This window comes from Aristolochia californica, unplaced genomic scaffold, assembly GCF_029961685.1.
Source record: "Aristolochia californica isolate CCGP_79_NKW_82.1479 unplaced genomic scaffold, dmAriCali1.0.hap1 SCAF_2, whole genome shotgun sequence".
NCBI classification, from domain to species: Eukaryota; Viridiplantae; Streptophyta; class Magnoliopsida; order Piperales; family Aristolochiaceae; genus Aristolochia; species Aristolochia californica.
Genome location: NW_027181881.1, coordinates 50,062,948 through 50,077,706, shown reverse-complemented (window position 1 = coordinate 50,077,706; position 14,759 = coordinate 50,062,948). Strand labels below are relative to the sequence as shown.

Genomic DNA, 14,759 nt, shown 5'->3' with positions numbered 1-14,759 from the left:
GAAGTCGACATTGACCGAAAAATTTCAAAATGTTAATCATATCATGCGTCACTTATGTATCCCTTTCAGTTAAAAATGGTACTACCGACCTTCATCTGTTACAATTATAAAACCGCTGGATTGATGGGTTGCCATGGTGCTGATTTTTTTTACCATAGCACTCGGGGCCTTTCTGAACGCTAAAGTCTTCAACCTCTACTACAACAGATGAAAAAGGAACTCTTCGATGACGTCTCTTACACTATACTAGGAGGGTCTCCAACCCAAGTGCACATGGCTCGGCCCCAGCGGGTTCTGATACAATCCACCAAAGGTGCATGTTGAGATCGTTCTGGCTGATTCACCTCAACAACACCATCCTTACCGCTTGAGTCGTTTCCTGAGCTAGAACCTGCATCTTTCATAAAATCCTCGGGAGTCCACTTTGGTGGGACAGAAACCCTCAGTTTTGTGAGTCTTGGTCTCTGCAATGGAATTTCCCCTCCTGCAAGTTGGAGGCCACCCATCACTGACTTGGCAATCCCATTAAAATGATACAGATCAAACTGCTTCCTCCCCATCGAACCTGCGGAATCCTTTAAACCTCCCAAGCTTCTCTCTACCTCCAATAATACCTGCCAAAATTCACTCCAGACAATGAACCCTGAACTACATAAACGGTCAAGCTTTTCAGCTGGCAAATTTATCTTTGCTTCTCTAAGGACTTGGTGGAGGCCCTCAACACTAATGAAACCTCCTCCACCACTTTGATCTTGTGCATCAAACGCCCTCCTGATGAGAGATTCCCGCTGTTCCAATTCATTTTCATCTTGCACGGAGATATGCAGGGCAAACAGCACCGTATAGTGGGATTCACTGCCAACAACCCAGATGGGCCACCTGGGGCATTTCAGGAGCTGCCCAACCTTGCAGAAATTCAGAGATTCCAACAGACTAAGGAATCCAACTTCCACACTTGTTGGTATTCCTTTCAGAGACATGCCTCCTCCTAGATCCATACAGCCATCAAACACGTTTGGAACAGCTCGTCCACAGAGCAGTAGGTTCACAATTTCCTGTTATACATAAAATGACAACTTCTCAAACATAAAAAATTTCCTAAAAGGTTCATCAATACAGAAGAAAATTTCATGTACTACAACCACAAACACACCTTGCAGAAAAAAGCCTCTAAAGCATGAAATTACTAGGCTAACAAATTTCAAAAGAAAAAAATGAGCTTGGATCTGCTGAACCAGGTTTGCAGCAAGCCTCTGCTAGCCTATCAGTAGATCGTTCCCATGGAAATGATCCAAGCACATGATCTGATGCGTACATACCTGTGAGGCATGTCCAAAAGGAGCTGTAACCAATGGAAGGCTAGGGTCGTCCCTGTCTGCTTGGACTGACTCCTGCACCAAGATGATCTCTAATCTGAATAAAAATACTCATTTCTCACGGAAGAAGTAGTTGAACAATCTCATGCTAACTATCACATTTGCTTACTACACATATGGACTTGCATGAACATCTGAAGAGCTGACAAATCAAAGAATGCAGATACGCAAGTATTATCCATAGCACCCATAAATTCAGTTTTCTTAAAAAAATTCCCTTGGCCACTAAAGGAGCACTGTGATAGAAAAAGAAGATTAGACAGCAAGATCCTCACATGATGCAGAAGCAGCAGCCCAATATCATATGGAAGGAACTTTGACCACAAGGAACAATTTCAGTCACAGTTTCTGAATCCACAAGTGGAAAATATCACACTTCTTAAGCAATACACAAAGAGGTGGATGCATTCTCAGTTAAAGAACGTCTACCTTTCAGATGACAGCAGGTTATTATAAGGGTTTAAGTTGCTGATTACTAAGAAGGTCTAAAACCAGATTTGTCATCCTCAGCCACAAACAGGCCAATCACTATATCTTTTAGTTTACTAGATAATTTCTAAATAATGGATGACTCAAAACTTTAAAGTTTCTATCTTTTGAGAACATGCAAGCTTAACAAATGAACTTCAAACTGCAAAATCTGGCTCATAGAGCTATATGGAGGACAAATCAATGTTATGCATCAAAGTTATGGCAACATTATTCATCAAAGAATATTTAGTGCACCAGTTAGGACATGGTCAAAGATATAATATTCTGTAAATAAACTGCAAAAGAGAGCCAACAACTGATCAAAGGAACAAAAGATGTCAAACAGCTGATCGTAGTTGTTGATGGAAAAAGAAAAAGTAAAACTTATGGCAGTATAAAATTTTTGAAATGTTGATTTCGTATGCCTTACACCCCATGCCCTAGTGAGACTTGAATCCAAGACCCCACACTAGAAACCCTTCTATGTAGCTATTGAGCCAAAGGAAATGAACTGAATTGAGCACAAACTTGATAACCGTTTTTGAAGTGCTGATTATAGGCACACTGCACCACATACCCTAGTAAGACTTGCATTCAAGGCCTTACACTAAAAATCTTCCTATGTGCTCATTGAACCAAAGGAAATGAATTGAATTGAGCAAGATCTCATTTAAGTATCATAACAACATTTCTCGTCAATGACAGGAAGAGATAAACAAGTTATCTCTCGATAGAGAAGTGTAAACATCAATACTCCTAGAGTAACAAAATCTGCTTAATAAAACGGTTACAAAGGAAAACAAGCTTACCAGTCCTCGAGAAAGTAAAGCAGAAATAAGAAACAGCAGTGCCCCCAAACGACTTTGGAAAATGGGAAGCACAGATTTAAGGTGATGAAAGGCCTCTGTTCTCAGAGTGACAACATTCACTCTTAACACTTTCTGTAAGTCTGAAGCTGATTCAATTTGAAGACCTTCCAAGGCAGTGACGATTATCTGTTAGGTCATTTGCAAAAGAAATCATGACTAAAAATTAGAAGTGAAAAACATCGTTTTCAAAGGCAAAAGCTAAAATATACAGACAGAGGATACTTGCTTCATCTTTTTTATCATCTTGAGAGCCAACTTCAGATGGGTTGCTCAGAACACCAAATGTTGCAATCACAGCCCTTTTGTTACTTCCACATAAAAACAAGATTTCTAGCATGCTAAGAATCAATGCTCTGGAAAACATGAAAGAAAGAACATGGTCAACAGAGATCTCAAAATTTTGCTGAAACACAAGAACGATAATTCTAATAGATTAATGGAGGCAAGATCATAAATCATGACAAGAAGTATTACTACCTCATTTTCCCATCTTCTGTTAAAGAAGAAAAATCACCCGACCTTAGAACTGCATTGTGAGAAATCCTTTTTAGAGCCAAATTTTGTGACGACATGCTTGGTTCACTGTTTTCTAATTCATCTGAGCAAAATATCAGGTATTTGAGAACAAAGGCCTGCAGAAGAAGGAAGAAGGGATTGTTAGAGAGCCCTTTTTTATGGGTAACTGTATATATAGGAAGGATATAAGTTTAAAAAAAGAAGGCCAGCTAAAATTCAGAAAAGAAAAAGCCAAATTGAACCAAAAATCAAGCAGTAGTGAATGCGATGTGAATAGCACAAATAAATAGACATAAATAAGTAACTCTATGCTGGAAAATAATAGAATGACCATTATACATCAATCATGGTCAGACCTGTATTGTGGCCAATACACCACAGGGTCCCCCTTCATGTTGCACAAGCCCCATACATGTTTCTGGATCGATGCTAAACCTGCAGGCATAATATATGCATATATCAACAACAGAAGAAAATGCTAAAACGGATAAGATAGTCTTTCAAACACAGAAGAACTGGGTTTGGGTGGTTTCATTGTTTCCTTATATGGTCAATATCAACTGCGATGTGAATACGTTCTCTAAACACCAAGGATAAGGAAGACAGCTTCTTCCAATTAATTACAATTCTTCAAGTTGTCATTATCTATAATTATAAACCATAATTGGAAAACTTCATATCCCAAAACTTAAACCAAGGAGCTCAGAAAATAAAACAGAACCTACCTGTATTTACTAACATGCGCAGTTCTACATTAAATTTTACAATATCACTTTACAGAATACACATTAAATTGCTTGGTGTTTTTTTTTTGGAATGTCAAATCACTTACCTTGGTGAGACTCAGACCCAAGATCCCACAGTCGAAACCCCCGTAAGCCAAAGGTTCAATCACCTCTCCGTACATATTTTTGTCATCTCATAATAAACAAAGCTAAAGCAACTATTTATGTACTTTAGAAAGTTTTCACACCCCAAGAGAATGAATCAGGTCATGTTACCAAATTTAACTGTCATCATCGATAAAAACATAATGGGAAGCTAACCTTGATTTTCTCTTTCCATAGACTCCTCATGAAGGTCCATGTTTGTTGCAAACCACAATAGACACATGTAGGACAAGGCAGAGATGGACAATTTCGGACCAGCATCAATTGTATGTGACAAGATGAATGACAGCTACTTAAGCATCTCACACTCTCACTCTTTTTTTTGAGAGGGGGGTGGCGCGATTCGAACTCGTGACCTGATGCACCTAATGTAAACAGAATACCACTAGACTCACACTCTCACTCTTACACAAACAGTTTCATGAAACTGCTAGTTCCTTTAATGCAGTTAAATACTAAGGAATTTTTGAGATAGTCTATCCAAACATCCTACTTCGTCCTACAAAACTAGCTCCCTTCCGTAAGTTTGCCAACAAGAAATAAACTCCGTCCAGCACAAGATTTTAACCTATTAATTACAATAAGCTACCCAAGATTGCACTCCTTTGTTTTATATCTATATTGGACAGCTTGCTTCCACCAGTATTCTTTTATCCAAATAAAATATCTCATAAACCTTGGCCCAAGCCTGGCTGGTTTGGCAAAACTGGCTTCCTTTTTAGGAAATGCAAGATTTGATCCACTCCTTGATACTATTTCGCTCTCATCCCCCTGGTCTGCCAATGAAATTGCTGGGCTGTTAGCTACAGAAGATATTAGCATTCTCTCCTTGTTATTAACAATACTCATTTCTTCTCATTTAACTTACTGCTCTCAGTTTGCCGCCATGTTGGACTTATAGCTGCAAACTGGGAAATTGAAACCGATAAGGAGTTCCACTTCTCTTTTATAAACCTGATTACCCATGGGCAAACATGCCAATAAAAATTATTTTGACTTAAATAAATCTTCTCATAATCATAAATATAGTATCAAACTACTATCTTAAACATAGAAACTTAAAATATAATCAAGAATCATATACACCTATAAAAATCTTAACTATGTATATTATTATCTAATCTTTGGTTGTCTTAAAAAATAGCTTATCCTCTACATCTATACCAATTAAATAAACATAAACCATCTTATATGAGAAGACAATACCACATTACTCTTCACATAATAGGGTAAGCGCATAATCAGAGGGGATGGAACACCTTTCACCCATATTTGTTCCATATAACAAAGAGCCTATGGGTAATTGGATAATCTTAACCAAATTTCTCAAACAAGTCTTTTCATTCTATACTCTACAAATTACTCGACAAAATTGGTAAATTTGTCAGCCCTAATTGTCAATTGGCATATCCACTGCTCCTTTCTATGAATTTTAAGCTCCTACCTATTAAAAAAAAGCGGCATCAATAAGAGAAGATTATACCAAAAAAAGAAAAGGATATGTGATGTGCAATGACAAACCAAAATAAACTTAACTGACATATTCACAAGATCCATATAAGAAAAAAAATGTGAAATCAATACAAATATGTGGCCTTAGATTTATTCAAAGCTGTGCTTCTCTAGCTTCTTTCTTATGGTTTAAAGGCCTGCAAATAATCTATTGATTACAACAATATCAAGATTTAAGGACAATAATGATGAATTGTTTTTAACCTTTAGACGAATTAAGTCCTTCAACGGCAACCTTATCCACTTAAAGCTTTTGGACGTCCACGGAAGAAACAATAAATGAGCTCTTCATCCTAACACAAACAGCTTAATATTAAAATCTTTCAACTAATAGGTGGCTTTTCCATTGCTCCATCATAACAATTGTCACCTCTCACAAGACTACCCCCCATTATCAGTCAAAATATCAGCATGTGTTTGACGTGCACCATTTTTCTTGCTTCCCCAAACAAAGATTAGCACACCAGCTATATAGCTCAAATTTGCCACATATGATTGCATGATCCAACTTCAATAAAAATTTACCAACTTTGAACTTCATTTAGAAATTTCACATTCTACATATATCTGAATTGTTTAAAATCTTTTCAACATTCACATTGGTGATATTGATATCAGAGCATTTCTCTCAAACTGGTTGTGGATGCGCCGTAATAATAGAGATGGCATGTTACGGAAGATAATCACTGCTAAATACAGATATAGTGAGAGTTTGTGGCTTCCTCGGCTTCCCATCCAAGCTATAAAGCCTTCAGAAGTTGATATGTACACTCCATAGCCAATTTCAGCATGGCCTGCAAATCCATGTTTAAAAATGAAAGCCTAATTACCTTTCGGCTACTTGGGCGAGAGCTTACCCTTTATTTTCAGACTTGATAGGGGTGCCTCAAATTTTTTTGTTTCTTCCTCCTACTAGAGGAATCACGGCACGCATGCTTGTAACCTAAATCAAAGGAGAGCATTTAACGATGATGAAGCATCTAAGGTATATCACCTTTTATTTCTCCTTGATGGCTCTTAAATTCAGATGACGAGGGGAGGCATTAAGATCCAGAGAACACATTTTTCTGGATCATACTTTGTTGTTTGCCTATATGCATTCCTTTTGTGACTATGACCTCTCTCAAGGTCCCCGATGAATACCCCTTAGAAGACTTCAGTGCCCTGGTTGTAAGCCGCTTCCTGTGGTGTGCAAAAAAGGGTAAAATCTTTATATTGATTTCTTGTTATACTGTAATGAGATTGAGGATATTTGCAGGTAGATGCTCATGTCATGGATTCACACTTTGCAAAGTACCTGTATAGCAGATTCCTTGGATCGAAGTGAGACAACTTGGCAACACCTTGTCATTAAATATAGTCTCCCTCTTGATTAAATTTTTTGTTTTCTTATAACTCGTGTTATTTTTCTGCTTGAGATTCTCTGGTATTTTGATTTTTTGTCTTTGCTATAGTGACATTCCTCTTCTGTCTTATCCTTTGGATCCTCATCAATGAAATATCCCTTTCCCGGTGTTATAGAAATTTAAGATATCTCCATTGAGAATAAAAATCCAGGATATTAAAAGACTTCTCACTTCATTTATTTTTCGAAGCTAACCTTCTAATCTTCCACGATAACCTCCTATAACAATATACATTTTCAATCTTCAATTTCATGCAGAGACCATCAACTTCCATATAACTCCTCTTGCAGGGCCATTATGGCACCGAAATAAATGACATCAAGACAAATGACCTTCCATATTTGCTCATTACCAAGATGATTACTCTGACATGCATGGATTTACTTTACTCATCATACAATCAATCACTAATTTATATTCCATTGGTTCCATGTCTGGCATACCCTCTACTCCTTAGAAAACGAACATTTAAGCACTGATGATAAGAGACATCTATCAACTTAATCCTGCAGCAGCAATTGAATGACTGATGAATCAGCTCCCTAGCTCTAGCACTAGAAAGAACTGGATATTGGTGGACTTCCATTGCTTCACTGAAGTCTAAAGATCAATTTTGGCTGTTGCTCTAAATGAAAATTGGGATTTGCAAGAAGAGGTGGTGAAACAAAGGATAATGCTGAAGGGAATCTGATTTTTATAGTCCGCTCAGTTTGGTCACTGACACTAAAATCCCAGAGGATTAACCTCTTCTTCATGGCCTCATACTATAAAAGAACATTTTTTTTTAACATTGAGTTAGGCACGTGACAGCAGTTATCTTCAACTAGTTCTCTGGAAACAAGTCTTCAGCCCGACAGTTCCTTCAAATTTCTCATCAAGATATTATTGATCTTCATATGCCTTCGGGCTTCAACCATTGGACTCACAACCCCAGAAATGCCAACAAATTCTCTGATTGCTTGGCTAATGTTGTTGGGAATAAAATTATCTTTGTTAGTTTTTGTTTCTCTAATGTTTGATTGTTCATGTCTATCCTTCAGATACCTTTGTCGCCCATACAACATTTGTTTCTTTATCGTACCGTTTTATCATGAATAAAAATAAGCAACCTCATTAATCCTGTAGTATTATCAAGTCATGCAGGAAAGAAAACGCTTAAAACAAGCAAACCGATTGATCGATTCTTGTAATAATCAAGTACCTTATCCCTTGATTACACCATTGTGATAGAATACCCTTTGACACGCCAGTTCCAAATACCATAAGGAAAAGCTGTTCCGCATCACTTGGAGATAGCTCCTGCCCTAAATTCGCTTCCTTCCGTTCATGCCCAGAACGAGCCGCATCAGTTTTTTGGTTTACAGGATTAGGAGAAACTAGAGTTTCTTTCTTCTCAGTCGTCTTCGCAGAAACCGTCTTCGAGATCATCATCCGCTTCTCCGCGGCTGCCGCCATGAGCTCCCGCTTCAACCGTCTATTTTTAGCCTCCGGTGACTCTTCAGATGAATCTCCAAAGGTTTCGCGCGGTTTGCTCCGCTTAGGCTCAGGCGGCGAGGGCTGCAGACTCATTCGCAACGCCATCTGCAAATCCTCCTCTTCCTGATCCACCATCGAACCAGCTTTTGTTCCTCTGCCTCCCAGATCAGCAGAGAAGGCCTACATCACCGGACTCGACAAGGTAAAGGATCGATGTTGGAATCATGTCTCGCAAAAACGTCATAGTAGCAGCATTTGTATGGACTTCCTCTTCTCTCTTTTGTCAAAGAGCCAAACCCTAGAATTCCTATAACTTTTAGGGTGTGACTGATATATATGACTTATATCAGAGAATTAAGCTGATAATTCTTGAATTCAGGTTCCGATCAAATCCGGAAGGCCGGAAAAATGAAACCGTAAAGGAGTTCTCCCTCCGGCCTCGCTTTCCTTACCAGGACCGCACGCCGATCAGCAAGCCAATGAGCGTGGCAGCAAAATGAGCCGCCCCTTGGCCTTTCCCGAAATACCAGAAAAATGAGCTGCGAATCCACTCGCCCGAGCTTTTGTGCCTTATATGATTTATTTGTAATTATGGAGGACAGGACGAAGTAGGGGCAACTTTGGAATCACGCCAATTTGATGTCGTTTTAATTAACTTGACAACTCTTCGCTCGTTCGCAAATGCAGCAGTTAAGACACGACAGCGAGCCACACTCGTAAGCGTCAAATTTTCTTTAGACAGGCATTTCATCAAACAATTACACTCACACTTTAGACAGGCTTCAGACTTTCTTCCTTTTTGGTCCTTTTATACAGGCTTCAGAGTTTAACTCGATTCCTTACTTCTTATCAAAGGCTCCAGTTTCGGAATGAAAATAAGCGTACAAGTTGTCAGAGAAATGGAAGATCGACTAGCATTCGCGCTGCAAAAAAGCAATAACATGTTACAATTGAAGGAAGCACATGCCTACATTCTGAAATCATCTCTCTCCGAAAGCAGCTTTTTAGCTACTAAAATGGTTAACATATGCAGCAAGTATGGCGAAACAACATACGCAAGGTTAATTTTCGGCCAAGTGAATGAGCCAAACGTTTTTCTGTACAATGCCATCGTTCAGGCTTACACGCAAAACGAATTTTACATAGAAGCTGTCAGCATTTACCAACAGCTGCTGAGATTCCCAAAAGAATCAAACCGTGTTACTGCAAACAAATTCACCTATCCTTTCGTGATCAAAGCTTCCGGCGGACTTCGGCACCTGTATCTTGGGAAGCTGGTTCATGGGCAAGTTTGTAAGTGCGGGCCTGCCTCAAATTCTATCATCGAGAATAGTCTCATGGAGATGTACACTAAATGCGATGCTTTAGAGGACGCACAAGATGTTTTTGATAGAATGACTGATAGAGATGTTGTTTCTTGGAACACGCTGATATTTGCATACTGCAAACTGGGTAAGATGAGAAAGGCGGCAAAAATGTTTGAGAGTATGCCAACTAGAACAATTATTTCTTGGACAACAATGATTTCAGGCTGCTCCCAAAATGAGTTGTATTCTGAAGCCTTAGAGGTGTTCCACAAAATGCAGGTCACTGGAGTGAAACCCGATGCCATAAGTATTGTGGCAGTCTTACCGGCGTGCTCCCAACTAGGAGCTCTAGAATTAGGTAGATGGTTCCATGTCTATTCAGGCAAGCACGGATTGCTGAAGCTGGTTTGTGTTTGTAATGCCTTAATCGAAATGTATGTAAAATGTGGAAGTATCCAAGAGGCTTATCAGCTGTTTAACAGCATGCAAGATAGGGATGTAATCTCCTGGAGTGCAATGATCGGGGGATTCGCAAACCATGGCAAGGCTCATGAGGCACTCCATCTGTTTTTAAATATGGAGCAAGCTCGCGTGAAACCAAATGGGATTACTTATCTTGGTGTCCTATCTGCTTGTGCTCATGCTGGCTTTCTCAGTGAAGGATTGCAGTACTTGACTTCAATGACAAAGGACCACTCAATCCCTCCAGGTATCGAGCACTATGGCTGTATGGTGGATCTTCTTGGCCGCTCAGGTTGTCTTGATCAAGCTTTGGAATTAATCAACAAGATGACAATCGTTCCAGACGCTACCATATGGGGTTCGCTGCTTAGTGCTTGTAGAACCCATGGGAACATCAAAATCGCAATAATAGCAATGGAACACTTAGTTGAACTCGAACCAGACGACACTGGGAATTACATCTTGCTTTCGAATACCTATGCGGCTGCAGGTATGTGGGATGAGGTAGCAAGAATGCGAAAATTAATAAGGAGCAAGGGGATGAAAAAAGCACCTGGTTGCAGTTTGATTGAGGTAAACAATGTGGTACAGGAGTTTGTGGTAGGAGACGATTCATACCCGTTACCAGATGAGGTTAGCAGAGTATTGAAGCTCTTGGCTATGGAGCTGAGACAGAGAAGCTGCGTAAACATGGTTGTTGAAGAAGACTTGACGGCCCATGTAGATATTTTCTTTAACACCTTCTGTATGTAAGTGGGCCGACAAAGTTTCCAGATTCTATCAGACCCGAGCTTCTTGCTAATAGCGGGTCCCGCAGGTGCTCCCGACACGAGACAGGATAAGTGGCGCATTCTGCCCTTTCGATGTCCTAACAAGATCCATAGCCAGCTTCCTCGCCGTTGATAGGGCAGAGAAATCACTGCCGGCTGGAAAAGAGATGAGAGCATGGAGGAAATTTTCGGCGAATCGCTCGTACAAGCGAAGATTGGAGACTATGTACTGAAAGGGAAAGTGGGAACGGGTCCTCTTTCTGTTGTTTGGGAGGCAGTGCATAGATCGAGCGGGGAAGTAGTGGTTCTGAAGCAGATAGACCTTTGTAAACTCAATAGAAATCTTAAGGACTGCTTGGATTGCGAGGTCAAGTTTTTGGCGAGCGTTAACCACCCCAACATCATCCGTCTTCTCGACGTAATTCAGGTTAGACTAGATTGTGATTCGAAATTTGTTTATTTTATATCATTTCGGCAATTTTAGGGTCGACAGTGGCCGATTTGCAGTATTTGCGAGTTGCGACTGTATAGGGTTTTTATGTTTGCTTCTGCAACGTCAATCTGGTATTTATTACATAAAAGTTTATTTGAATGAATAGTCAATAGTGTTTGGTTTTGATGCTTGAAATGAAATCTTTGTGGAGTAGTATCATTCTCTCTCTCTCTCTCTCTCTCTCTCTCTCTCTCTCTCTCGCTCTGACATTATGATTCGGTTTGATGTCTTTACTCGTGCTCGAATATTTTGTTCCATATTTGTATTTTTTTTCAATTAGAGTACTGAACTTTAAAGGCAGTTGTAGATATCCACGCATACCAAGAACAAGTCGAATAACGTTGTTTTTCATTAAGTGTCTTCTTTGGTGTGCTGCTGGTGGCCTTCACAGTTTTTGACAAAGAGAAAATGTTGAACGCAAAACACAGAGGTTAGTCTAGAGCTGGATGTCATCAGTGAACAAGCACCACCTATAGAAGATGAGGGTGACTAGTAATCTCGAGGTGAATGTTGGGCAAATTATGGAAGATAAGCATCCAAAAAAGTATGTTAGAACAGAGTACAATTGATCTTAGCTATAAGGCCAAGAAAACTCCAGTCTGTTGTCAAGCAGGTTTATGATTGTTGATTGACTATTTAACCAAAAGATGGAGGAAGATCAAAATAATATCGGTGGAGATGGAGAAAATTTTTGAAGGACACTACTTTAAAAATGGAGCTATGAAATGGTAAAGCACAACGGGAAAAGGAAGATGACGGCTGGCCTTAACTTAGTTGGGACAAGGCTATGGTGCTGATGATTAATTTACCTTCTTCTGAAAGGTGAAGATGTGGAGTTACTTTAGGCAGTTTCTCTCTAGATTTGGTATATTCAGGTTGATTACGGCACCACTTGTTGATTCTATTTTTTGTCTTATATTTGTACTGGTTATCAGATATTTTAAGAAAAAGCTTTCTTAACCATAGGCTTTTGTGTGTGCAAAATCTAGGATGTGAAGATGAGCGATAATCCCACTTGAGAGCGTGTTTCATACTGCAGATGATTATAGCAGGGCCTGCCATGACCAAATTATGTGGTTACTCAATACTGTGGGCCCAGGGGCTCGACTAATTTTTCAAGAAAGTTAGCTGTGAATTTCTGTAACCTGTTAGGAGTGGCTTGCTACTGATTGATCTCTAATATATATCAGGATTTTCTACTTCTATAACTAGGATTCTGGTTAATTGTGGCTTTTTTTTTCAGGTGGAAAGGTTCATATTTCTTGTCTTAGAGTTCTGTGCGGGAGGAAGTTTAGCTTCTTACATTCAACGAAATGGCCAGGTCCATGAACATATTGCCAGAAGATTTGCTCAGCAGCTAGGTAGTGTGTTCTTTATGAGCTAAATTTCTTGAGCAACAGTGCTATTTCCTTTATAGTAAGTTGACAACTTTGCCCTTGTAGGAGCTGCACTAGAGGTAATCAGGGCCCATCACATCATTCACCGGGATTTGAAACCAGAGGTAAATGAATCATTCATTATTTTCTGAGCAAGATTAACTATATCTAGCATAATAGAGGCATTATTGGAGCAGAATATTCTTCTTTCCCACCTTGATAATGATGCTGTGCTGAAGGTATCCGATTTTGGTTTGTCAAGGTAAAACATTACTCGGTTCACGATTCATATATTTCCTGCTTGAGTGAAAATATTCTGTTCAATAATCTTAGATCGTTCTCTACTTAACAACAGAGTTGTACATCCTGGTGACCATGTGGAAACAGTCTGTGGGTCTCCCTTTTACATGGCTCCTGAAGTGCTACAGTTTCAGAAGTATGATGAAAAGGTGACGATTGATTTCTTCTGTCTGGCAAGTTGAGTCCAAATGGTATTTTTTAAGTGAATGGACCCACATCTTGAAGTGTGTACATTCTGAACGGACTGGTTCAAAAAGTCCAAAGTGCCATGGTCAATATATTTGCTGAATAAGTATTTCATTGGTTCCGATGCCAAATTGCTTGAGGACCATGAGAGTTGTCTAATACTTCAATCTGTTAACTTCTATGTCTGAAATCAGGTTGTCGTGCTTCAGTTGGTCTTGTGGTTGTCTGTTCAGCGTACATTATCTACTGCATGTGCAGTTGGGTGTTGTGAGACGTTCTACTTCCTGGATGTAAATTGCTGTTCAACAAATTTTACTGATGTTGTTACAGGTTGATATGTGGAGTATAGGTGCCATACTTTTTGAGCTTCTAAATGGATATCCACCTTTCTGTGGCAGGAGCAATGTCCAAGTATTTTTTTTGCTCTACGTCCCTGTGAATGTTTTCCTTCAACTTCTTCTGTTAAACTCTTCCATGTTGTTGTTGTTGTTGTTGTTGTTGTTGTTATTAATATATATATTTTGCAGTTGCTTCAGAATATCAAGAAATGTACGGGTCTACCTTTTTCTCAGTTCATCCTTCATAATCAACATCCTGACTATGTTGATTTGTGTACAAGACTATTGTGTAAAAATCCAGGTACATAAATATTGTTCAGTGGAAAAAAAATTCTTTTACTTTACCTTTTGATAGTTTAAAATAAAATGTCAATTGTTGTGAGTAGAATGAATTGTTGTTATCTTGTCAGGGAAGCGTCTGTCCTTCGAAGAGTTCTGCCACCATAAGTTCCTGCAAGGATGAGTTGGGCGATCTTTGCTCGTTCTTAACTTATCACTTTTTGTCCAAGAAGTTGGCGATCCTTTTGACTCCATCCATCAAGTACAGTCGGTGGAGCGGCATGGCATGTTGGCTTCCTCCATTAGAAGAGCCTTTCGTATTTGTGCAGTTTGTGAATTTGGTGTAAAATTAAAATCTGTGCATGTAAAATCAAAGTGCTGCAGACAGATACCAAAAACGTCTTAAATGTTCTTATTTCAATGTGAATGATGAACAGCCCCTGTACATATCTTAGGGATATTCAAACTATTTGATCTTGGACTTGCTGATTTTAGCTGGAGAACTTTCAATTGAGACCCATACCTCTTGTGAACTAAAATAGAATTTGGTCAGTGAAAATGAGATAATGATTAAAAAAAAATTATGATAAAAATATTAATTAAACTTATAACTTAATCATGTTTAGTTAAAAGATAATTTTCAAAGTAGTTTTATTTTGTGTCATATTTAAAAAAATAAAAAATCAAAACATGACCTTATCCCAAATATGGTCTTTTTGGAGTGGTTTTAGA

General features: G+C 39.0%; 3 protein-coding genes across 3 annotated transcripts; 2 read left to right on the top strand and 1 right to left on the bottom strand.

Moving 5' to 3' along the window:
• Window positions 1-10: 10 nt before the first annotated feature.
• On the bottom strand, window positions 11-9,038 carry LOC137955501 (uncharacterized). The gene is made up of 7 exons (XM_068802470.1): window positions 8,242-9,038; window positions 3,589-3,667; window positions 3,194-3,348; window positions 2,943-3,069; window positions 2,657-2,842; window positions 1,320-1,391; window positions 11-1,055 (listed from the first exon to the last, which is right to left on the bottom strand). Exons 1-7 carry the CDS (start codon window positions 8,649-8,651, stop codon window positions 237-239), a joined length of 1,848 nt encoding a protein of 615 aa, XP_068658571.1. The 5' UTR covers window positions 8,652-9,038; the 3' UTR covers window positions 11-236.
• Window positions 9,039-9,385: 347 nt separating this feature from the next.
• On the top strand, window positions 9,386-11,038 carry LOC137955247 (pentatricopeptide repeat-containing protein At2g20540). Its single transcript, XM_068802108.1, has one exon. The coding sequence runs from the start codon at window positions 9,386-9,388 to the stop codon at window positions 11,036-11,038; it is 1,653 nt and encodes a 550-aa protein (XP_068658209.1).
• Window positions 11,039-11,130: 92 nt separating this feature from the next.
• Window positions 11,131-14,493, top strand: LOC137956723 (serine/threonine-protein kinase ATG1t). The gene is made up of 8 exons (XM_068804315.1): window positions 11,131-11,482; window positions 12,792-12,909; window positions 12,991-13,049; window positions 13,122-13,186; window positions 13,280-13,373; window positions 13,741-13,821; window positions 13,938-14,049; window positions 14,159-14,493. Exons 1-8 carry the CDS (start codon window positions 11,231-11,233, stop codon window positions 14,209-14,211), a joined length of 834 nt encoding a protein of 277 aa, XP_068660416.1. The 5' UTR covers window positions 11,131-11,230; the 3' UTR covers window positions 14,212-14,493.
• The last annotated feature ends 266 nt before the right edge of the window (window positions 14,494-14,759 follow it).

Excerpts from the sequence above, each read along its gene's own strand:
- LOC137955501 (XM_068802470.1), bottom strand. The coding sequence starts at position 8,651 with ATGGTGGATCAGGAAGAGGAGGATTTGCAGATGGCGTTGCGAATGAGT. Across the intron at positions 3,668-8,241 it reads TGGTGTAATCAAGGGATAAG|GTTTAGCATCGATCCAGAAA; the intron begins GTACTTGATTAT and ends TTATGCCTGCAG. Across the intron at positions 1,056-1,319 it reads CTTTTGGACATGCCTCACAG|GAAATTGTGAACCTACTGCT; the intron begins GTATGTACGCAT and ends TATGTATAACAG.
- LOC137955247 (XM_068802108.1), top strand. The coding sequence starts at position 9,386 with ATGAAAATAAGCGTACAAGTTGTCAGAGAAATGGAAGATCGACTAGCA.
- LOC137956723 (XM_068804315.1), top strand. The coding sequence starts at position 11,231 with ATGGAGGAAATTTTCGGCGAATCGCTCGTACAAGCGAAGATTGGAGAC. Across the intron at positions 12,910-12,990 it reads AAGATTTGCTCAGCAGCTAG|GAGCTGCACTAGAGGTAATC; the intron begins GTAGTGTGTTCT and ends TTGCCCTTGTAG. Across the intron at positions 14,050-14,158 it reads ACTATTGTGTAAAAATCCAG|GGAAGCGTCTGTCCTTCGAA; the intron begins GTACATAAATAT and ends TTATCTTGTCAG.